The 25691-nt window shown below is 42.0% G+C and overlaps 1 protein-coding gene across 1 annotated transcript in view; it reads left to right on the top strand.

Moving 5' to 3' along the window:
* The window catches only part of trpc5a (transient receptor potential cation channel, subfamily C, member 5a), a 184152-nt gene that overhangs the window by 120287 nt on the left and 38174 nt on the right, over window positions 1-25691 (top strand). The window contains exons 12-13 of the mRNA XM_047608558.1: window positions 8678-8878; window positions 10709-10830. Of these exons, the coding sequence (XP_047464514.1) occupies window positions 8678-8878; window positions 10709-10830 (323 nt within the window). The remainder of the gene's footprint in view (window positions 1-8677; window positions 8879-10708; window positions 10831-25691) is intronic.

Genomic DNA, 25691 nt, shown 5'->3' on the forward strand with positions numbered 1-25691 from the left:
ATGCTTCTATGAGTTGATACATAAATCGACTACATCAACACAGAACACGCACGAGCATTTGACAAAATACATTTATTTGTCGGGCAGCACAATGGCTTGGTGGTTAGCGCTGATGCCTCTGAGCGAGAAGGTTCGGGTTTGAGTCCAGCTTGGGTGGAGTTTGCATGTTCTCATGTTTTCCCTGTGTTCGCGCTGTGTACTCTAAATTGACCCGCTTTCACTAGATGTGAGTGTGATGAGAGTAATTAGGCTTCATTGCACTTCATTGTGAGTGCAATGTCTCAGTGTTAGTCACCAACCTTTCTCCTACAAGAGACACAAATCAACAACTTCAGAGGTCATTAACGTTGCTGTATGCACCAACATGTCAGTATGAGACGGGAATATGACTGTGTTGAGTCACTTTAGTCACCATCAAAAACCACAATAGCTAACTTGAAAGCACCCCTTTAAGTATCTTCATCATATCAGTGATTGAATGAATAGTTTATTAGACAGAAATGCAATCAGCATAGTCAGCTACATGTTACTGTTTGATTAAATACTGTATTACAGTGGTTCTCAAAGTGGACACCGGGGACTCTGTGGGTTCCTTTAGGGGGGTCTAAATTGAACCTCACAAGGTCTGTAACTCTGACACACACACACATTGATACCAATGTGAGTCTCTTTTTCCAAGTGTGAACTGGGCACGAGAAGAGGCAAAGAACAGCTCTGCAACAAATACAGGACAATGATAGACTTACAGCAGCATTGAAACAGTACATATTAACTAAGAAATTCAAGGAGAAACAGCGAATCAACAGTGAACAAAATTGGTACCTAGCGTCCTTCTAGCAAGCAGGAGAAAGTCGAGTGGGTTTTAAATGTCGGTGCTGTGGTGTGTGAAAGACTAGAGACGCCAAGACCCGCCTTACGCTGCTTCTGATTGGTTTATATTGTGTGGTGCCTTCCGTGGTTGGTTTAGGCACAAAGGACTAATGGATTGGTCTGGGAGTGGCTGCACGATAAATCGTTAAAAAAAATCGCGATCTCAATTCACACATACACGTGATCTCATTTCGAAACACAATGAATCTTAAGCATTTTATTTCAGGAACAGCATCACAAACAAATTTAGAAAGCACACAGAGGAAAAAACGAATGACTGCAGACTGAACCATAATATCATCACTGTCTGTTCCTGTCCTTTTCTGGTTGCTGTGTTCCTTTGACTTTGCATGTGACTGCAATGATTTTTATACCTAAACTGAAGAGTCAGAACTGAAGAAGCTACTCGGATGAGTGGCGAAAGGTACGGTGGCCAACACGGGCCAAACGGACGGCAACAACCAAATACATCTCAATTCGAGAAAACAGCTTCAAGTACAGAAACGATTCAAAATCACAACTCAAACACAAGTCTAAACGAAGTACAAAAAGAGGAACGTGGTGCAAATGAAAAAACAAAGACAGAAGCATCATCACGAAACGGGATGCAAACCCAGAAACAGTCTGCAAACGAAAAACGCTACATTACCGGTCACTACAAACGGAAGTTCTCCAAACCTGAAGGGGGCGCTCCTAGCGTAACAGCTCAATGGAGAGACACACGGGGTGGAGAGAGACAGAACAGCTGGCTGAACCATTCTCTCATTCTCCAAGACATGCTCATTAGGCCAAGTGGTGATCCTAAACTGACCCTAGGTGTGAGTGTGAATGGTGGTTTGTCTGTGAGATAGACTACAGAGCTATAGAGTAAAACAGAGTTACACACACACACACAATTGTTCTTGTTTCAGTAATTTTTTATTAAAAATCTTTTTTATTTAACAACTTTTGTACCAGTCATACTTATTCCAGTCCATCAGCTCTAACATAAATTTCAAGTGTAAATAAATGCTTGTAGAGTTAGATTTTGACTGATCTTATTCAAACATAATTAGTGGTTGTTTTGTAGATCTGATACATGGCTCCATCTTGTAGTCTCCATGGTTCTGATGCATGTCCTACAAAAAGAACTAAATGTCCTTTAGTCTCCTACATGTCCTTTTAAAATAACTAAACTCGGTAATAAAGATAAAATGTACTTTGGAAAAGCTAACATTTCACAAAACAGGTAAGTGCTAAGAGTGCAACAATAATAATAGTCCAATAATAGTAAAAAAAATAAATAAATGGTAACTTGTTTATGTAAGTGCAAATACAGAAGAACCAACCTTGTAAAGTTAGCATCACTCACGTAAGTAACCCAGCCAAACTAACACAAACTTTTTCCTCCAAAAGTTTATTATCAATGCAGTACTTTCAATTGTAATCCCCTCAGCTCAAAAGCATAACTGCCATTAACATACATACGATAGTGCAAAAGCGTGTGTTGTTTTGTTTTGATATTTACCATGCAGTAGCTCAATATGTCCCATACAAATCAATGACCGCTATGACAGCTTGCGGTTTGTTTGGCACTATTGAGGCTCACATGACCCACGTGACAGTCCTAGCGGCATCAAAGTGTTGCAACCATAGACATTAATATGGTTGCAACTCTATTTTACTCTATAGCTCTGCCCCGTGTGTCTCTCCATTGAGCTGTTACGCTAGGAGTGCCCCCTTCAGGTTTGGAGAACTTCTGTTTGTAGTGACCGGTAATATAGCGTTTTTCGTTTGCAGATCGTTTCTGGGTTTGCAGATCGTTTCTTGGTTTGCAGACCGTTTCATGGTTTGCATCGTTTCTCTATTTGTGGTGGGTTTCATGGTGACGCATCTGTCTTTGTTTTTTGCAGCACGTTTTTTCGTTTGTACCATGTTCCTCTTTTCGTACTTCGTTTAGACTTGTGTTTGAGTTTGTGATTTTGCATTGTTTCTGTACTTGAAGCTGTTTTCTCAAACTGAGACGTATTTGGTCATTGCCGTCCATTTGGCCCGTGTCGGCCACTGTAGAAAAGTCTTCAAGAAATCATACAAGTCCAGCTGACCTTATTCGACACTTTTGGATTACCATGACCTGGATGACTGAGAACCTTCACAGACATACTTTTTATACCTAAGTTGCAGCAAGTTGTAGTGGCCTTGACATTGGTCATGTGGGTTACAAAACTAACTAGAAAATTCCCTCTGGGAAATTTTGAAGGGACCACGGGAGCTAATGCCGGGGGTACCGTGTCTCTCAATATTGGAATTAGCACACTATGCCTACATTTTGCACAATTAGCTTATGGTTCGCACATTTAGCTTACAGTGAGCACACTTAACCTGCAGTTAGCACACTTAACTCACATTTAGCACAGTTAGCTTACAGTTAGCATAGTTAGTCTACATTTAGCACATTTAGCCTGTGTGTGAGAGAGTAATGTGCGCTTTCGTACGCATGTTTGTACATCCTGCTACTCTTCCTGAGTGTATCTGTAAATGTAATAACATTCCTGTGTGTTTGTCTGTGCGTGTGTGTATGTGTGTGGTGCGCTTAAGCATGCGTGCGTGCATGTGTGTGTGGGTGGGTGGGTGAGGGTGAGTGTCTGCTTAAACTACTTTACTTGAAAGGTACCATATCTTTTGCAACATAAAAGGTAACTGCTTCTGTTACCTCTTTCCATCGCTTGCTTGACTTGTCATACGGAGTGCCTTTGTTAAATGCCTGTGTTAATGTTGACTTTTTTTACTTTACACCAGCTGCTACCTCTGCCTGCGGTGCCGGTGCCGTTGGGCCCCTCGCTGTTTGGCTCTCAGTATATTGTTTGAGATGCTTCCTCTTCAAATGATTGAACAGGTTCGTCATGTTGCCACCCAACGTACGAACCTGTTTTGTGGAAACTTTGCACAGAACATTTGCCTGCGCTTCATCAGTTGAGGAAAATCCAAACCAATTCCATATAATGGAAGTGGATTTTTTTTTTAGTGACCAACTCCATTTGGCTTTCAGCCATGGCTCTCCATGCGGCTCCCGCTACACACATAAACAAGGAGGCAGATAAGAAAGCGCGTCACTGCCCCTAATTCGCTAGGATTGGTCAGTCAGTTTGACGACATAATACGTCTGGTGCGTGGTGCATCAGCATAGAACTGCAATTTATAGAATGTGCCCTAGATGATCCCACGATTTCTGCAGTTTGACCGATCGTTTTCACGTTGTAACAGTTCACGATTTAATCTCGTCATATCGCCCACCCCTATCATGGGGCATGTGCAGCAAGGGCGTGGAGGCCTGGGCCTGGGCCTGGAAAACCTCTGTGGAGCAAGGCACCCAGGGCGGAAAAAAGGAAGATGGTAGTGGAGGAAATTCATAGGCAAGAGGAAGTAATGAGATGCACAAAGGCAGTGTCACAGGCTAAGCAAGGACAGTGGGTGAACTGGGAGAGTGTAGAGAATAGGAAGGTGTCGTGGAGAGGCTAGTAGGATTAGATTTATGATAGGGGCAATTTATGATGTGCTGCCATCTCCGCAAAACCTAAACCAGTGGTTAGGAGAGGAGGCTGCCTGCCCACTTTGTTCTTGTGTATGTACGCTCAGCCACATTTTGTCAGGTTGTAGGGTTAGTCTCTCCCAAGGGAGATACACCTGGCGCCACAACCAGGTTCTGAAATGCTTAGCAGCTGCAATTGAGGAAAAACGGATTGAAGCAAATTCCTCAGTTGCTAAAAAGGAGAATAAGCATATTATGTTTGTTCAGGAGGGAGATAAGGCCAGACCAGAGAGACTTGAGCATAATGCAGGGCAGCTAAGTGTGGGTGGAGCCTGGGAGCTGAGGACCGACCTAGATGGCGGCTTAAACATTCCACAACAGATGCCATGACCCTCAAAAGACCGGACGTGTTGTTCAGGTATGAGAAAGAAAGGATAGTGTGTTTTTGTGGAATTCAGTGTCCCGTGAGAAGACAGAGTTGAAGAGGTGAATGAGAGCAAGAGAGATAGATATGCGGAGTTGGCATCGTAAGTGGAGCAGCGAGGCTGGAGCGCCCGTGTGCGCCCAGTGGAGATCAGCTGCCGTGGATTTGTGGCGAAATCCGCCATTGCTCTCCTGTGTGACTTGGGCATTCACAGAAAAGAACACAGGGTTGCTGTAAAGAATATGTCCCTGGCAGCGGAGCGAGCGAGTCAGTGGTTGTGGCTACGGAGGAAGCACGCTAGCTGGGGAGCATGCTAAAGGTAAGGGTAACTAGGTACTGACAATAGGTAGCAGTTGTAGTTAAATTAATCTTATTTGTCGGTTGGAAGGCACATGGTGGCGTAGTGGCTGCATTGAAGGGTGTGACTCCGGGACGCTGGAGCTCACTGTTAAGCCTTCTTGAGGTGTTATGGGCCTAACTTAACGAAACATCAGTGGAGGGAGGTGTCCACTTGAAAACCCCAATGATGTGTGACACACTGCCTACTGTTGCTAGTTAGGCTCATTTGCTGGTGCTTTCTTGTGTGTAACTTCTGATCCTGGCAGAAGGGGCGGTTAGGCTAATTAGTTGGTGTTTTTCTAGTGTTTTGTTTCTGTGGCTAGGCTAATTGTATCTCGTTTCTGACATAGGCAGAAGGAAGACGTGTCTGGTCTGAGTGTAGTTGCATTCCCATCATCTCTATTACCTACTGCTGGTGTCTAGGCTAATTAGCTGGTGTTTTATTTCTGTGGCTAGGCTAATTGTATCTCGTTTCTGACATAGGCAGAAGGAAGAGATGTCTAGTCCGAGTGTAGTCGCATTCCCATCATCTCTATTACCTACTGCTGGTGGCTAGGAAAATTAGCTGGGGTTTTATTTCTGTGGCTAGGTTAGTTAGTAGCTGACCACTGGTCTGCTGGTTGGTTGTAAAGAAGGTTGGTTCTAAAGAAGTTTTGCTTTAGACCATGGCACAAGGGATTGTAACATCTCGTCCTGTGTATTAATGAATATGTGTCTGAATTAACAATATTTAATTTATTTATTCATTATCAGTTAATCATTACTACTGTAGCCTATACTATTATATAGCCTACTATATTAAATAAATAATGTGAAAACACAACATACTAAACAATGAAACTACAACAGTCTTTTAAAGTAGGTTATGCTTGTGCGCTATGATAACCAGATAGGAAACAATTAATTGTCTCATCATGTCCTACACCTTATCAGGCTCAGTAGATGATTAGAGTATGAACATTTGGGAACAAATTCCGACAAATGGAAGACACCAAGAGGGCGGGAGTGGGGTCCTGCATAGATCCCGACCATAGACATAAATGGACACTGTGTTGACTGCTGCCGTTCATTGGAGTGGTGTGCCTATGGGGCGACCATCTTGATAGAGTGCTGCTGATAGAGAAAGAGTGGTATAATAAGTAAATAAATAAATACGTTGAACAAAAGGAACCTCATAAAATGTTGACATGTGTACAGGTCAGGTGCCGGAAGGGTATTTATTGCATTGGAGTATGTTGGGACTCAGTCCATTAAAAATGGAGGACAAGGCCGCATGGCTTCTTTTCTTCCCCAGACAAAAAAGGCCTTTGTAATGAACCTCCCAGCATCCTTCACCTTTTCACACCTAGGTGTGAAACGTGTGTGACCCCCATTGGTCACTGTATGGCCAAGACCTCTGAGGTCATCACACCAATAAAAGGGAGAGATGTCCCTCTTTGCTCTGCAAAGACTCTGCACAGGACTCGGCAGTACAAACTTCTTACCAGTTTTTTTTTTTTATATGTCTTTTTATTTTTATTGGATTTTATTTTTCATGTAATTCACCATTGCAGCTCTGCCAGATATGTGGAGATCAGCGGCTGCTTGATCAACGCTGTTTTGGCTGACATACATCAGCGGCTTGTTTTGTTAACAGCTCATCATCACCAGCCAGAAATGTCTCCACTAACCTCTCTGTCCCCATCTGGCTGTCTTGGTTGTGTGTGCCTGGCTGAAAAAAATATCAGAACTGGAGAGGAGAATATCTTATCTGTACCAGATCCGGGAGGATGAGTACCTGTTGGATACCATCATCTCTAACATTGCACAGCCAAATTCCCAGGTGCCTGAAGTCACTGCTCTCTGGAATATAGCTGGAGAGGTCGGAGCAGTGTCCCCTCGTCAGCCCAATGACAGAGGCCTACAGGAGTGGAGATTGAGACCTGTACAAGCAGGCCAGGAACAAGCTGACAAAGGAGATCAAGGCAGAAAAGAGGAATAACAATGAAAAGTTGTCAAACTGCTTTTCTGCTAATGACTCTACGACAGTTTGGAAAGGCCTCCAGACTAGGCCTGGACAATTATGGAAAAAATAATAATCACGATTGTTCTGATGGATATTGAAATCACGATTAATAAACACAAGGTCATATTAATCACATTAATATGACCTATTACGTCATATAATAAACACGAGCCATTCATGCGACAAATCGGCATTTCAAACAGCAACCAGATGGATAATAGTACATTTTTTAATCTCGTACGTAATGTTCGCGCTACTTCTGGTGCAGGTAAGTTGCGCGATATCCTTCAAACAGTTCTTCTAGCAGCTCTGTTTAAGTTCTTCTTCTTCTGCTTTCTTGGATGTTTTTGTTCGTGGGTCACACGCCAGCACAGTGGTTGTGAAGCATGCACACATGCATTATCCGATTGGAAAACTAAGGTTCCATATACATGGCGGAGAAAATCGAATTCCAATCACATTATCTGGGTGTCTTAATCGGATAATGAGAACTTTTAATCGGAGTAACATGTTTACATACACTCAGGTTCTCCTGTTTTAGTCCGATTAAGGCAATAATTCGATTTTTTTTCACGTGCATGTAAACTCACTGACTGTCTTTCATTCCAGGAGGACTTTCACAAATTCCTTGTATGTGTTCACATACCTGCCAATTAAAGCTGATTCTGATTGTGAATTTTAGACCATTCTGATTTAGAATAAAAGCTTCTTCAATTATGTAATATATTAGTTCTTTTTCATCAGCAAAAGTAAATGGTTAATGGTCTTGCTTTTATATAGCGCTTTTCTACCTATTGGTACTCAAAGCGCTTTTGCAGTCACAGACACATCCACCGATTCCCTCACACAAGCACACACACATTCACACACCAGCGCCACTGGAGGTTCAGTGTCTTGCCCAAGGACACTTCGGCATATTCCTGCACATTCCAGGTGAACGGGTGAATAGAGACTAGACTTTGCGCTCTAACATCTGTCCAAACTTTGAATTATAGCATTTGTACTGGATTAGTATTATTACATGATGCTTCCTGTTGACAAATTCAATCATCTCAAGCACTTCCAAGTCAACCAAAGCTTTGGTGAGATTTAAAAAATGCAGTTGCCTTATGGAAGTCATTAAAGATCACTGCGCTAGAGGCCTTTTCATGTGAAGGGGCAGAGATTCCATTAGAGAACAGCAAGAAGCTTGTAAGCCCTGAAAAATCGTGTTATCGTACATTTTGAATCCAATCAGTTTTCAGGTCTGATTGTAGCTCCTCAAACACTAATAGACAAGACTAATACTGATTTTGCAAGTTTGTCATGTATAGCTAGTCTCACCAGACCTTAGTGAGATTTCTAAAGGATGCTCCAAATGGTGTGTATTTAAAAACTTTGGGATCAGGATTTTTTGACTCAATATTAGATCTTTCAAGATCTGGGTAGATTTGAATTACAACATAGATATTTTTAAACCCAGCCCTCTATAACAGCTATGAATGCAGACTCTGTTAATGTAAAAAACTTCCCTCCTCCTCTCTTCCTCCAGTATAACTCCTCTCGCCCAAGGGAGGAGTGGGAAATGTGGCACCCGACACTGATAGCTGAGGCTCTGTTCGCCATCGCCAACATCTTTAGCTCACTCAGACTCATCTCCCTCTTCACTGCCAACTCCCATCTTGGGCCACTGCAGATCTCGCTGGGGAGGATGCTGCTGGACATCCTCAAGTTTCTCTTCATTTACTGTCTGGTAAGACATCTACAAACTTCAGTTCTAGTAGTATTTTAAACAGTTACTATTTAGTAATCCTGATTTCCTTTTAGAATTAATTGCAACAAAAACTGTTTTTCTTTTTCCAGAAATGAACTATAAATATGTCCATCTATGACATGTCCCTCTACACTACACCCCACACTACTTGGACAAACTACTACTTTTCTTAACTTTGACCGTAACAGTAACAGTAACAGTAAATAGGATGAAAGTTTAGTAGCAGGGTTAATGGCTCAACTAAGCTTTAACTTAAAAATGCTGATCAGTCAAGATATTGGCAGAAAAGATGGGTAGTTGTGTAACAATATCTGTGTTTACCTAATATATTTTCAAGTTTATTGAAACTAATAAAGTCTGGGTGGAGTTTGCATGTTCTCCAGCGTCCTCCCACCTCCAAAGTCATGCTCATTAGGCTAATTGGTGACTCTAAATTGACCCTAGGTGTGCGTGTGAGTGCAAAGGTTGTATGTCTCAGTGTTAGCCCTGTGATAGGCTGGCGACTTGTCCAGGGTGTACCCCACCTCTCACCAATTAGCATTGAATGTATTGTAAAAACAAAAAAAGTACCAGGTGTCTTCATATAATCTGACGGAATCTGTTCTAAAGTAAATGTAGATCAGTGAGATATGGATACCTTATATCTGTCTTTCCAGTTCAGTAATATGGTCTTTTTGGTGATGGTTAGTGATAATAATATAAATTGTTTTTGATTTATTAAACTTTTATATTAATGGTTATTAATACATTATTGATGACATCTCTCATCTCACTGAGAGTAGGATAGGAACATAGGATTATTCCATAAGAACATATGAGAAGATGGTGATATGTTATAATAGAGAATTTTATTTGCTTACCACCAGGCAGTTAGAGTAGTGTTGATAGTGTTGTTTAGTTTTTTATTTCTTGTAAGAGGTGTGTCATTTAATTCATTTAGATTAGGAGAGGTGTGGATTCCAAGGTATTTGATTGATTGTACTGTATGACTAAAGAGGGGAATTTTGTCCAGTTCATGGAATAGCCAGACACCCTGCTATAGCTACTGATCAGTCCATGGACTGATGGAAGTGATGATGATGGGTTTGTGGTAAAAAACAAAATGTCATTGGCAAGCAAATTTTATGTTTTACCAAATGAGTTTTGAGAATGTAATTTCTGTTTCAAGAAATGAGTCAAACCAATGGAGCAAAATAATGCACAGTGGACACCCCTTTAAAACTATTTTATTCATGATTTGGCCATTGAAAAACAGAAAAACAGATAAAGGTCTAACATTTCAAAGATATTCATTCCACTATCACTCACAAGAAAATAGGTTAATCCTTTTACTGAAGGATCATTCGGGAGTTTGTTTGAAGGTCAATTAAAATAGGAGTAATGTATTTCTCACAGGAACTGAGTTTTAAATCTGTCTAACACTGCACTCTTTGTATCTTTGCTGACAATTAAACCAAGCTAATCCTCAGCATGCTACAACCTTGATTTTTGGTAGAAGGACTCATTCATCCCTCCTCAGGGGAACTGCAAACATGCAACACAATATTTTGTTCCCTACAGTCCTCAAAACAATTCCAGTAACCCCAAGGTACCAGCGCTACATTATGCTAGCTCAGTGGAAGCTTTACGCAACACTGGTTATGCTGGTTGTCTTGGTTGAGACATTGTGTTTTTAAAATAAATTTGCTCCTGACTTTTAAAGGTTTGTTTTCTTTAAGCCCTTGTAGTGTATGGAAATTGCTAGATATGTACTGTAGGTGTATTTAAATTAAATGTTTTTGAGATTTTTTTGTATATCTTTGTATGAAGGTCCTATTGGCATTTGCTAATGGTCTGAACCAGCTGTACTTCTACTATGAGACAAAGGCATCAGAGGAACCCAACAACTGCAAGGGCATTCGCTGTGAGAGACAGAACAACGCCTTCTCAACGTGAGTAAGGTCTCTGAAAAGCACATGCTACACACCAAGCCATCAGTTGGACATTTGCCACTGCCGGGCAGAAAATAAGCATCTGTGACGTAGTGATAGTGCCAAGTCCTGCGCAAATTCCATTAGCCGGAGCACTGACAGCTGCTTTTTATCCAATTGCTGTTCATTTTGGCTGACCAGAGCACAAGAGAAGAATCAGAATTGAGAGAAGTTAATGTAAAGACAAAGGGCAAACAAAAGGCTCTCCCCATTTTACATTCATGTCATTATTCAATTCCACAAATATTTCCACAACATTGAGAATTAATTAACCACAGACCAACTGTTCAGTATAACTCAGAAAAAGCTTGTCCCATTGGACAGTAGCTCTTTCTAGCTTTCTAATCTCCCAAATAACAATAGTTGTTCCCGTCTTTCCTTTTTAAAGATGAATACAGACTACTGCCACCTGCTGGTATAAGGACTATGTACCAGCTGATTGTTGGCTGATACATACATGCATCCATACTTAATTAAGTATCAAACTAATATAAATATTAGTCAAAGGTAGCACAAGTAAACGCAAAATTCAATTTTGTTTTCCCTTAATGATAAAAACCTTTATTTAAAAACTGCATTTTATGTTTACTTGTGTCATATTTAAATTTCACATTTAGTTTTGACAAACATGCAAAAAATAGTAAATCAGTAAGGGTGCACACAACACTTTTCACACCACAATAGATAGATAGACCTCACCAAGAATGAATAAACAGTACACTAGCAGATCAATATGGCTCAAGACATGCCACAATTGAATCAGGTGACTGGTTCTTTGATGCTGCTGTACTGCATCTTCATAGCTATTCTCATTTCTCTTCACACTCTTAGTTGTTTATGTGTTTATGGATTTGCTAGAGTAAAAATTGTTGTCAAATGGTGCTTTTATGGTTCCCAGATATTTATTTTCCAACCCAGGTGTAGTGTCTGTTTCTGACTTGACCTATCTATAGATTTACAATAGTAAGTAAATGAAAGTATTTGATGGTTTGGCCATGCGGGCTGCAAGGCTTCAGGGTTAACAGTATCCTGTCTGCACACTGTCCACACTGTAATGTGTTTAATCAATTTTGATCAAAATCATGCTTCCCAGTGGGTGAATCCTTGTGTCTTTAGTGATGGTATTGACTTTTCATGAGATGCACCCAGAAGGTTAAACTTTTTCTTTGAAGAAATGTCTGATGAATGTGCCTGTTGTAAATATAAGATCAATCGTCATAGAAGACTGCTGCTAGACAACTGTTGCATTCTAGACATTCTATGTTGTTGATCAAAAACGTAACAAAAATATGCATTTTAGCAAGCCAATGTTAATATTTGCCTCATACTTCTGGGCATAGCCTCACAGATAAGGCTATTATTTTGAGTATGTTAGCATCGTAATGTTAGCATTTAGCTCATACTAATTTGTATGCCCTCACGCATTGCCGCATTAGGAAGTTTGTGAAATTCAACAAGTTTCTCATTTTCCATGACATGCCTTGTTGTGTCTGTCACGTTTGAAGCTAGCAAACTAAAGTTAGGATAACGTAGCTTAAAGACTTACCTTGCTAATCACTTTAATTAAATCAGTAATGGCTAAAATTAGGATAACACTAGGATAACTGGCTTAAATATTACCTTCCTAAAGACTTTTAACAGAGTAATGGCATAATGAACTTAATGTAACGTTCCTTACAGTACCTCAAAGTAATATTATATTCACTCAAGCAGCTGCATGCTGCCAGACTAGATAATACTGGAGCAAATTAACATAACATGTTGCATAACATAACACGAGTGACGTGCAGAAACCGCTGTGGGCTATATTTATTTTCAGCAGTGCACGTACTGTTTTTTTTAACTTTTGGCGTTGAGGAGGTAATCGTTTTTCTGGGCAAGTTAATATTTATCAGGCTTTTCATTGATTTTATGTTAGAAATGTTCATATGCTGCTTGTTCTTCACTAATTCTGATATGAAAGTATTTGAAAATAGTAAAATGTTCTCCCTTCAATTTATATCTTTTAACAAATGTTTGGAACTACATTTAAGCCATCAACAGCAGGTATTTCATCCTATTTTTTAATTCAAAAATTTACAGATTTAATTGGTTAAAATATATCGGTTATCAGAATTATTTATGCCCTAATATCGGAATTAGCCCCAGTCTGTATTGGTCCAGCCCTACTATATTACACACACACAAGAACACTGTGTGTCTAAGAGTTGCCGCATTAACCTCAATCCAAACTTTCACTCACACAAACCTTCCTTTTACGCGTTGTTGCACCAACATAAATCTGCACTTGTTAATGTTCAAAAGTTTAGAGTATATCACATATAATGGACACATAGTCATACAGGTACATTGTCAAAAGGAATATTTTTTTTATAATTATTTGATATAATTTTGTAAAAATGCTTCAAAAATCCATCCACCCATGTTCATGTGCTTTTCTAAAGTCGGGTTGCTGTGCAACAGATTAAGGAAGGAGTTCCAGGCAAACCTTTCCTCAGCAATGCGTTCCAATTCCTCCAGAAGCTTCCTATCCTGGTCTATTGGGGTCTGCACACAGCTGACTCTACTCAGCAAATACTACTGGGAGCCAGCTCACAGGGTAGCTAAGGATCAGCTTAGCGGCCCTAAATTTTAAACTATTTTCCACAGTTTGTATTCATAACCACAATCTAGATGTATTCACTGTCAGTTGTTATTTGGAGATATGTTCATACAACACAGTTGCATGCAACATATGTATATTTATGTGTAAACAAACTGTATAATTGATTCTGTGTAACTCACGCTTTACATGCATAATTTTAAATTAAGCTAATTTTAAGGCCAATGTCTTGAATGGCAATTCTCTGTCATGCTGAAATGCTGCTGGAGCTAAGAGTGGTGAAAACAAGGTGTGACAGTGACAGGTAGTGAGGTGGGAAGACTAAAGCAAAGAATTTGGACACCAAATGCTGGTTCACAGTCTTGCTTGCAACATTCTCACTTCCTCAAATCACCCCTAAAGGCTGGCTTCAAAGGCAATTCCATGCCTCCATCTTAAAATGTAACATTTGCATGTGATGGGTTCAGTTTGAGTGTCTCTGTCTCTGCTCTTCATGTGGGTGAGGGCCAGATGAACCATGATTGAGATGGCATCTGCAGTGGCTCAACATAACTCTATAAGTAAACATGTTTTCAGTCTGATATGACAATGGTCTTGGTTTCTATAACTAATTCTTGCATTTATGACAACTGTCCGTAGGAGAACTTATATAGAGCTCAGCAGTTCAAATTAAATCAAAGTGTAACCTTGATTTAAGATGCGTGTCCACACAGGTTCCTGTGTGCTGGCTGCTGTGACTGACAATTTGGTACTGGCAACATGGTGACATCCAGTGCTTAATTTGTAAATTATAAGGTGTCAGAACGCAAAGTACATATGACAGCTCAGGGATGACGAGACGGGCACAGGTCCTGGAACGAAGCCTATACAGAAAACGCACTGAAAACAACATGAAAATGCCCACTTGCCACGCTGTGGGTTTTACAGGCCTCAGTTTCAAATAATATCCATGGTATAAATGTTATGACATAATTTACAATTATTTTAGGCTATACTCCGCACAGCACAGGCAAATGCCCACATCACCACAGGTGGGATTTATGCCTCTCTGTTCTATTGTTGACGCGTGATGCGAGCCACACGCGTCAAGCTAGACAGAGAGCGGATCGTTCGGACAGGAAGTCAGACAGAAATTGCAGAGCGAATCCGGTCGTTTTTCAAAATGAAACACCATGAACAGACTCCGGGTCGTATTTCCTGTCACTAGATCAACATTACGCTATCATTCCGTAGCAGTTCTAGTTTTGACAGAGCCGTTGCTAAACCACGCCAAGCTCAGAGCAGATTGCACCAGGACAGGAAATCCAACACAGAATCAACGTAAACACATCCGCCCCCTTTCAAAATAAAACACAATACACCGTTCATGTAGCCTCAAAACTTCACATCAACATTATGTCATGGCCTGATTGAAGTGGAGCAGCATAAAATAATTATGATACAACACATTCTTTTTATAAGGACAATGCAAGAAAGGACAAAGCCTGGAATGTAATCCCGCGGTCTCGTGTACACTGCTGTTCCACGCCCGTGTTGCGCCTGGTGGATGGATGGACCCGGTGGATTTTCTGGGTTAGAGTATAGTCAGCAATTAATTTCTCAAAAAAAAAAAGAGCTTTTAATAAATCACACATATCTTCCATTATTATTATTCAAAGACTGGTACGGCGGCCTATTAATAGACAGTATGCTCACCATATTTAGTTGTCCAAAACACACCACATCATTAGCATGTCTGGACTCTGTTCCCGCCTCTTGCTCCGGCGAACCTGACCAGCTGCTGCCACGGTGCCAGCCTCCTGCCCTGGCTAGCTGTTGCGGTGTGGTTTGTTGGCCCAACTTTTCAGTGTGTCAACAGTTCTCCGACTCTTTCAAATTACGTTAAATCGTTAAATTGTTAAATCTTTATAAACAACATGAAATTCTTGGGATTTGTTCTGCATATTATTATTTAATGTTAAACATTTTTGTATATGTTTTTATTTATTTTTTTTCTTTTCTTTGTTTTACCGGATCAGCCCAAATAAGTACCAGAACACAGGGAGGCCAAAATTAAGAGGTGCCGGATCTTATTGCGTCAAGATCTGGCTCAAATTAACCCCTGGTGACATCCTAAAACCGAATACAGCCCTAGTCATTAGACAAACATATTGTGCTAAACACAGCCTCCACAAAACGGACAAGCAGATGGCTAAGGTGACCCATCATACAAACAGAATGATCACAGCCCCAAAAAATCAACATTTATTAGTTTACAATGCAAGTATTATTTCCTCTGTCTCTGCACTTCACATCCTGTCCCCTCACTTTTTAATTCACACACGTTTATCAACATTTAGGAGTTATTTCACAAGATCATTTCAGATGTCTCCCCTCATTCCTTTTCTTCTTGCTCATCTGTACTTCACACACTCTTATCACCATTATCACCATGTGTTAAATTGTTTCACACCATGCAGCACGAAATGTCTTTTTCACTTGGTTTCTTTGCCCTCACACCAGAGGTGGAAAGTAACGAATTACATTTACTCACGTTGCCACTAATTGAGTAGTAGCAGTAGTAGTAGTACTACGTTTTAATCCATTACTGAGTAAAAACAAATGTTGGCCTGGAAATACGGCAGTGAATTCATCATCATGTTCAAGATACCAGTTCACGATGATAAGAGCTTTGTGACATGGTGCATTGTCCTGCTGGAAGTAGCCGTTAGAAGATGGGTACACTGTGGAGGATGGAGTGGTGTCAAAGTTCATATGAATGTCAACTTGACTGAATAAATAGTTGATTACAAATTAAGGACTGAGCGACACAGTTTTCTTACCGTGGTGCCTTTTCTGATGAGAACTCTGATTTGGAATGCTCCTGTAACAAGATACCTTGGAAACTTTGGAATAAATACATTTTTGTTTAATCATTTATACGGAAGCCCTAAAGGGTCATACATACATACATTTTATTCCATCCATTTTCCTGTGATAACGAGATAATTTCTCAGTTTTCTTGTGATAACGAGATCATTCTTCCTCTGTTTTCATCTGATGCTAAAATCGAGATCTTGGACGAGTTTGAAGAGTTGCATGTGTCATCCAAAGCACCAAGTCATGATGGAATAGGCTCGTATGTAGGTTCAAAACGCTCCTCACACACAGATGGGCATGCACTGCAAAGTAACAAAATTCGACCTCGTAGACGACCAGCAGCTGTTGCAGCCGCTCGGCCACAGACACAGGTGCTGGAAACTTTGCAAGATATTGCTGAAATATTAATGAAACAGCAGAAACTACACCAGATCATTCCTGTGTTCAAGGGAGACCCTTTAGAATATCTGTTATTCAAAAGAGAGCTTGAACATGGAGTAAAGAACAAGACAGAGAACAGCAATGACCATCTCTATTGCATGGAGCAGTATACCGCTGGACAACCGAGGGAGCTCATAAGTAGCTGTCTCCATATGGAACCTGTGCGCGGCTACCGTGAGTCTAAGACAGTTCTGGAAGAACACTTCAGAAATGCTTACAAGGTTTCAGTGGCATATATTAACAAAGCTTTGAACTGGCCTACCATTAAGTCTGATGACAGAGCACCTCTTTCGGCCTCTATCTCGCACCATGTTGTAATGCTATGTCTGACGTGGAGTATATGGAAGAGCATGATAATTCAGCTAGTGTGTGCTATAATTGCCAAGCTTCCATATAAGCTGAGGGAGAAACTTGTGGATTTCATTAACAAGCAAGCGAAAGAAGCGTTGCACCCATTGTTTGGTGATATAAAAGATTCCTCAAAGAGCTCAGCTAATGGTCAAATGGATGAGAGAGCATCTTAACTATAGTTCCAGTTCAAGTAAAGAGCAACAAGGGCTTAAGCTGTCCTTGACCCTGGCCGTACTGCATATTTCTGTACTGACAATCTAATGAAAGAGCTTAACCCCACAGGCAGAAAGACAGACATCTTATTGAAGACCGTGGGAGAGGAAAGGATTGTGAGCAGTCACGTGGTGCTCACGTGGTGGAAGTGAACAGATTGGACTGCAGTGATTTCCTGGAGCTCCCAGGTGCATTTCCCAGAAAACCATTCCTGCAACAAAAGGTAATATTCCTTTACAAGAGGATGTAGACAAGTTGCCGCATCTAAAGGTGTCACTTCCAAAAAACGAGGCAGAGATAGGACTGCTTATTGGGACTAATACACCCAAGGCTATTGAACCCTGGCAAGTCATTGCTCATTGTTTCTCGACATGGCCACACAGTCAGCTAAACTTGATCCAAAAAAAGCGTTGAATAAGGTCAGCTGGACTTGTAGAAATTCTTGAAGACGTTTCGCCACTCATCCGAGTAGCTTCTTCAGTTCTGATAAACTAGTGGGAAATTGAGGTTTAAATAGGAATAAACTGTGTGTAACACCCACCCGAAACTTGCTTGACCAGAAACTGGGGTCACTAATTACCATAATGGCTGGTACTTACCTGTCCTTGAATGGGGGGAACTGTGTCCCTAGGCTGACTTATCCTTTGAATAGAGCTCTAACGAGGCTATTGTCCATGGAAGCCTGGAGGCTCAAAGTGTGAATGTTGTTGAAACTTCTTGGGGACAGAAGTCAAAACTGAATTATAAATAGTTGGTAAATTAAATCTCAGTCCACCTCCTCTGTTTAGAGAAGGTTTTTCCACTTTGACATAGATGGCTTCCTTAACTCCTCTCTCAAACCATATGTCCTCTCTGGCCAGGACTTGGACGTTGGTATCCTCAAAGGAGTGTCCTTTGTCCTTCAGGTGGAGGTGGACTGCTGAGTCGTTTCCTGATGAGCTGGCTCTCCTGTGTTGGGCCATACGCTTGTAGATGGGTTGTTTTGTTTCCCCAATGTACAAGTCTGTACATTCCTCACTACACTGAACAGCGTACACTACATTACTCTGTTTCTGTCTAGGTGTTTTGTCTTTGGGGTGGACCAGTTTCTGTCTTAGTGTGTTTCCAGGTTTGAAATAAACTGGGATGCGGTGTTTACCAAAAATTCTCCTCTGTTTCTCTGATACACCAGCTATGTAGGGGATGGTGATGTTCTTCCTTTTGCTGTGCTCCTCCTCCCTGTCCTTCCTGGGATATCTTTTTGAGCCTTTGACAAAGGCCCAGTTGGGATATCCACATGTTTTGAGGGTTTGTTTAATGTGTTTTCCCTCCTCGTCCTTGCCCTCCTGTCTAGTGGGAACAGTCTGTGCTCGGTGCTGGAGGGTTCTGATGACTCCTAGTTTATGTTCCAGAGGGTGGTGTGAGTCAAATAACAAGTGTTGATCTGTGTGGGTGGGTTTTCTATATACTTCTATGTTGAGGCTTCGATCTTCTTCAACACGCACCAAACAGTCCAAAAAGGCCAGACAGTCCCCGCTGATGTCCTCCCTGGTGAACTTGATGTTACTGTCCACTGCATTGATGTGTTTAGTGAGGATTCCACCTCCTCTGTCTTGATTTTAACCCAGGTGTCGTCCACATATCAGTACCAGTGCGTAGGAGTGGAACCTGCAAAGGTGTCCAGAGCTCTGGTCTCTACTTCCTCCATGTAGAGATTGGCCACGATCGGTGACACTGGGGACCCCATCGCACAGCCGTGTTTTTGCCTGTAGAAACCTCCATTGAACTGAAAGTAGGTGGTGGTCAGGCACAGGTCGAGTAACACACAGACTTGTTCTGGGGTGAGGTTGGTTCTTGAGGCCAAGGTGTCATCCTGTTGTAGTCTTTTCCTTACTACATGCTTGGCTTCTCTCGTGAGGATGCAGGTGAACAGTGAGGTGACATCATAGGACACGATGGTTTCTTCTGGGTCCAGTGTGACGTCCTTGAGTTTGTTCACAAAGTCCCTGGAGTTTTCAATGTGGTGTGGGGTGTTGCCTACTAACGGTGCCAGGATGGATACCAGGATGGATGCCAAATGCTTGGCAATGTTTTATGTGACAGAGTTAATACTGCTGACAATGGGTCTGAGTGGGGCTTCCTCCTTGTGTATTTTGGGGAGTCCATAAATACACGGTGTAGCTTCCCCTGGGTACAGATGGTAATAAAGGAGTCTGTCGATGGCCTTCTCCTTTTCCAGCTGTTGTAGGTAGTTTATTATTCTGGTTTTGTCGATGTTGGTTGGGTCACGTCTCAGTGTCTCATACGTGTCCTTGTCATTGAGGAGGTTGTCCATTTTTGTGTGGTAGTCCACTGTGTTTAACACCACTGTGCATCTCCCTTTGTCTGCTGGCAGGATCGTGATGTCCCGGTCTTTCTGCAGTGACACTAGCGCCTTCCTTTCCTGGGGGGTGATGTTCGATGGTGGTGTTTTTGCACTGGCGAGGGCTGATGTTATTTCCAGTCTGAGTTGTTCGGCTTCTGTGTTTGTCAGTTTGTTGTTCTTGATGGCAGACTCTGTGGCAGTGATGAGGTCTACCACTGGAATCTGTTCTGGTGTTATGGTGAAGTTTAGTCCTTTGGCCAGGATCTCATACTCTGGTTGCGTGAGTTCTCTGTGTGATTGGTTCTGGACCCACTTCTCCTGGATGCCCCGCTGTGTGGTGTGGTCATCCTTCTTCCTCCATGTCAGTTCTTCTGACTTGTGTTTTCTGTTGTGTCTAGTTTGCAAAATCTGGAATTTGCGTTTCTGCCGTTCCTTACCTTTTGTGTGTTGTGTGATTTGGGCCTTTTCCACAAATTTGGAGACTTTCTCCAGAATGTCCTCAGGTAGCTGCAATGTTAGTTTGTAGAAGCAGTGTTCGGCCTCGGATTTGAGAGCTTCGATGGTTAAATGGACCTGTCTCACTCTCTCATTGAGCACCTTCACACCTACTGAGAACCTTCACAGACATACGTCAGCTAAACTTGTTGACGGACATTACACCATTGCCATGCCACTGAGGAATAAAGACCTGAAGATGCCCAACAATCGAAGGGTAGCTGAGCAACGCGCTCTGAACTTAAGACGAAAGAGTACTCAGCGTTCATGGTTGGCATCATTGATAAGGGATATGCTGTGATGGAACCCAGCAAGGATATAAACCGGGACAATGGTAAAGTTTGGTACCTGCCACTTCATGGAGTATTATCACCCGAGGAAGAAGACACTCAGAGTGGTTTTAAATTGCTGAGCGTGCCCTGGTAGTACGCCCACAGTCAGCAACGATGCTCAGGTATGTTGCGGCATTTAAACGATGCTCAGTTTATACTAAGGGCCCACACCATTACACCACCTCTGCAAACCGTAGAGATGGTTGTGTGTGAAAATCCCACTAGATCAGCAGTTTCTGAAATCCTCAGACCAGCCTGTCTGGCACAAACAACCACAGCACATTCAAAGTCACTTAAATCCCCTTTCTTCTCCATTCTGATGCTCGGTTTGAACTTCATTAAGTTGTCTTGATCATTTCTACATGCCTAAATCCATTGAATTGCAGTCATGGCTGATTAGCTATTTGTATTAACAAGCAATTGAACAGGTGTACCCAATAAAGTGGCAAGTCAGTGTATATATGTGTGTGTGTGTGTCTGTATGCTGTGTGTGTGTGTGTGTGTGCGTGTGTGTGTGTGTGTGTGTGTACTTGTAAAGCTATCATTCTGAGAACCAGTTTAAGTTTTATACCATCAGACTGAGGACATTTGTGTAAAGTGAGGGGGTTAGCGGTTCGATCCGCCATATGCCAAAGTGTCCTTGACACTGAACCTCCAGTTGCTCCCAGTGCAACTGGCACTGGTGTGTGAATGTGTGTGTGCTTGTGTGAGCGAATGGGTGAATGTCTCTGACTGTAAAAGCGCTTTGAGTACCTTTGAGCAGGTAGAAAAGCGCCATATAATAGCAAGACCTCTAGACTCGGCTTTAGGATAAAGGTTACAATTAGGTTAGGGTTAGGCATTTAGTTGAGATGGTTAGGGTTAGGGTAAGGGGCGAGGGAATGCATTATGCCATGTCCTCATAAACGCGCATCTGTGTGTGTGCGTGTGTGTGTGTTGTATATATGTCATTATTACATATAAAGTGATTCTCTTGCCATCCATCTCTTTGTAGCTGGCAGTTGCTCTGTAGCCTTCCAGGCTGTGATTGCCTAGGTAATGGGGTGGGCTAATGCAACTGATTTCCAAATTTGATTTGATTTAGGTCGCTTTCATACCAGAGATGTTTCGTCCGTTTCGTTTGGGCACGTGTGGAAGATCAACTGAACTCTAGTGCAGACCAAACAAGTGAACTCCTGCAGTTTGTAGGCAGCATGAATGCTCACCGGAGTACACACAGGACGTGTGGCGTTAACAATTGACAGCCACTGTATTGAAGCTACAACAAGGCTTGCTAATGGCTAACCTCCACTCTAGAAAAGCTTCCACTTGTATTTTGTGAAGCACCCATGTAACTTTTGTGGAAGGAGGGAATTTCTCCTCTCCTTCTGCCCATGATCTTTATTACTTTAGGAAAGGATAATCTAACTGTGTAGAGATCACTTGACAACTTCTCTCGGTTATGTTAGGTTATTTATTTGGTTTGTTATTTATTTCTGGTATTGATTCAGCGCTGAGACTTCAGTCAATCCCCCTTAGGGTTAGAAAAAACCAAAAGCCCTCATCTAGACAAACACAGTGGACTTGTTCTACCTAGGCTCTGCCTGTAACAATAGGAGGTTTCCAACATGTGAATTATCAGATTGTGATGTATCCTAATCTCATGAGCAAGCTGCAACAAAGTGGAAAACAACTCCTTATATGGTGAAATAGCAGAAGTAACATTCTTCCTGTTTCTGTTAGTGTTATACACTGAGAGAAACAAGGCCTTTCTTAACCACTCAAGACCCAACAAATCCCCTGGTAGTGTGCCACCCCTAAAATATCGTGTCATATAAAAACCCTGCATAAAAATGGGTGTATGGATGCAGTCTAAACTATATTTGTAACCTGGGCCTCCTTCCAGCGGTCATGTGAACATGCTCCTCCAGACACGTTGCCATTTCTCCGGTGGGCTCAGGTTGTGTGTGCAACATCTTTGGAAAGTTATTAATAAGTTATATTAAGTTACTAATATTCATTATGTGTATATAAAATTTGTATATATATCAAAACCCATAGCCTAGAAGTGAGCAATAAAGCAAAATGCTATTCTGACATCGTAAGATCAGTTATTGCAGACCCTGAGCTCACACTGTATCATCCAGGTCGGGCTTGTTGTCAGATTCCCCATCTGGATATTGGAACGGCCTCTCCTGAATATCAGCATTTGGATCGAGCAGAGGCACACTGTCTTTGAGATTCATCTGATATGCTGGGGGTGCTCCCTTGGATTCCACATTCCCCAGAGCCTTGTCGATACACTTGCGCGATGAGAGCCCTCATACATGGGATGCAGCAACAACTACACAGAGCAAACACCACAAATGCAATAGCCAGTGAGGTAGCTACGCTAGCTACTAATTTTCCCTATTTAGCGAAGAATTTGTCAAACAAGCTAGATAAGCGGTCGGTCATGCCGAATGTTCTTTTAGTTTGGTCGAGAGGGCTCTAAGGCCTCTCAAGATTTTAGTCAGGGATTGGTCAGATGCAGTGTTATTATATATTGGGGATGAATGTACAGCGCACTTCTCCAAACATGCTACAGACACCTCACTTTTCAGCCAGGATCATATTGAGACCAAGTCTATTTTGGTGTGCTGTAAGAGAGGATACAGATAATTGACCATGTACAGCCTCAAACCCATCTCTTGTATAGTTTGCCAAACTCTAGATATTATAATGTAAATTATTTATTCTATCCACATTTTCGTTAGGGGTGATCCAGAGGTATATGGATTCCCACCCAGCTGTGGTCTGATCAGCTAATTTATACTCATCCGGTCATCATCGTGGTCAGCGCATCTTTTCTTCTTGGATGCATGGTTCCTCCTTAGGACCGATCCTTCTGGGATCATGCTTTCCTCCATGGGGATGATCTGCAGGGGGATAACAGAGACACAAGAGCACACACACCCTCCCAGTTGTTGGACAGGTAATCATACAGCACTTTTCCTCCATAATACCACCATATATCAGCTCTGGCCGCCTTAAGTCGGTTCCTTAACTTGTCTTTAGTAACGTTTTTCATCAAAATGCACACTGCTTGATCCAGGTAACCCAGTTCATTTTTCTGACGTCATTTCCCCCCCTTGCAAGGTACTACAGGGTTAATTTTATTCCATCCAGAGCAGTTATTACTTATAATTACTTTCCAGATGCAGGTAGTATCAAGGACAGTATCATTGCTGTACGTAGCATTCTGAGCATATTCAAATGCTGTTTGAGTCAGCATAAGCTTAGGTTTAACTGTGGCACACACAATGCAATTAAATTCATGTGCCTCTTCGGTGGCTTCTTGCACGTTATAGATATAAGTGTTGTTCTGGCTGTAACCAGTCTCAGTCCCAAGTAGGTCAGTTGGCGAGAGTTTGTTGGCTCCATAGGTTTTCACTTTTTCGTTTTCCCAATGCTGGGGCTTAGCACTGGAAGGACTAATATTAGAGTTATTCGCAGGTTTATTGTAGAAATTTAACCAGTCCCATAGTGTCCCTAACTGTTTGGTCTACACCTAGAACAAAATACAGTGTGTCATCCCTCTTAGTCTCACAAGTGCAGCCACCCATGGGGTAGCCGTTTTCCCTGAGCCCTTTTACTGTAAGCAACAAAGTATTATATTTTCTTCCGGGTGAATTGTCCTTGAACTAGACTCCCTGCTTGCTGAATTTTTTGAGTTTGGGTTCCAGACATGTCGCTAAGATAACCTCCCTTCTCATAATGAGGTGCAGTCCCCCAGAGCACATGTCCCCAATGTGGACACCACTTTATTTGTTTGTTTATTTGTTTTATTTCGATCCCCATTAGCTGCAGCAGAACTGCAGCTATTCTTCCTGGGGTCTGACACCACTGATTATCAGAGGGCAGATTGGGTGGTCCCCCTCAATAGAAATCACACTTGTACAGATCATATCCCCTTCATTGGACGCCTTCACTCCCACAAATGATCACATTGCACAAATCAAATTGGAAGGTAGTATCTGTACCTTGACATGTTTGAATTTTGGGTCTCCTGTTGGAGTAATTACTTTGTGGGGGATACTTACAGCATCCTTCTCCTTAATCTGTGATCTCTCCTCTACATCCAGCCATAATAACGGCATTGTCACTATCAGCCACTGCCAAACAGCCAGTGTATGCCATTACTTATAGGTCAACATCTTATTCTCCCTCTGTTTCTTTGCCTTAGTCCCTTAGGTGCTTTCTGATTTCTCTAAGGTTTCTCTCTGTGGGTGGCTGTCCTTTTCTACAGTGTGTTTTGTGCCAATATTTACTTACCTTAGTCTGCTCCTCATCCAGCCAGACTCTCACACCGTATGTGGTTGATGACACTACCTTAAACGGCCCAATCCACCTTGGCTCCTCCCACGTCCTGTGGAACACTCTTCTGTAAATCCACTCTCCTTTTATCTTCTCTACTGGGCTCCTTTATAAGGATTTCCTGTACATAGGGAGACAAAACTTCACAGCTTCCTGCAACTGTTTCTCTTTCTCCTGACTGGCCAGACTGGTCCGGAGCATCACTACTATGCAGGTTATTTGTAAATGGACAGGGCATTTTTCTTCCTGTCAACAGCTCATCTGATGAGAGTCCTATCGTGTCGCTTGGGCTGGGGGCTAAGACTAAGAGAGGTGGTAACCAATCGCAAGCAAGCAGCCATCCGTTTCTGCAGCTGTCAAGGCGCTAGCGGACTGTTTTAGGTCTACATGTACAGCTTTCACAGCATAAGCAGAGCTTAGCTTAGATATTCACTTCCTTTACCTCATTTACTTCACATACTCGAGTTATACCTATAATTTTTGCTAATTGTGCAGAGGCTGGAGGTGGTATTATGTCTGCTTCTTAGGTGACCCAAATGTGTTCTTTTATCGGGGAGGCCTTCCCGCTGACTACAGCATAGCATTCTCGGCATCCGCTATTGCTTTGGGAAAGATGTCCTTTTATTCTCTGACCAGGGATTCAAATCCATGAGGTACTTTGCTGGTTATAGGAGTGGCCACTTTGTTGTCTGAACTGGTCCTTTGTTGGCTTATGGTGAACTTTTGGCTGGAAATGTAGCTTGTTACCGTGTGGTTTGTGTTTACTGTGATGTCCAGTCCTCGTGTGATGTGAGCTGTCCCTTTCAGCGCTTTAGCTATAGCCCATAATGCTCTGGTGCAAGTCGGATGG

This window comes from Mugil cephalus, chromosome 1 (genome assembly GCF_022458985.1).
Source record: "Mugil cephalus isolate CIBA_MC_2020 chromosome 1, CIBA_Mcephalus_1.1, whole genome shotgun sequence".
NCBI lineage: Eukaryota > Metazoa > Chordata > Actinopteri > Mugiliformes > Mugilidae > Mugil > Mugil cephalus.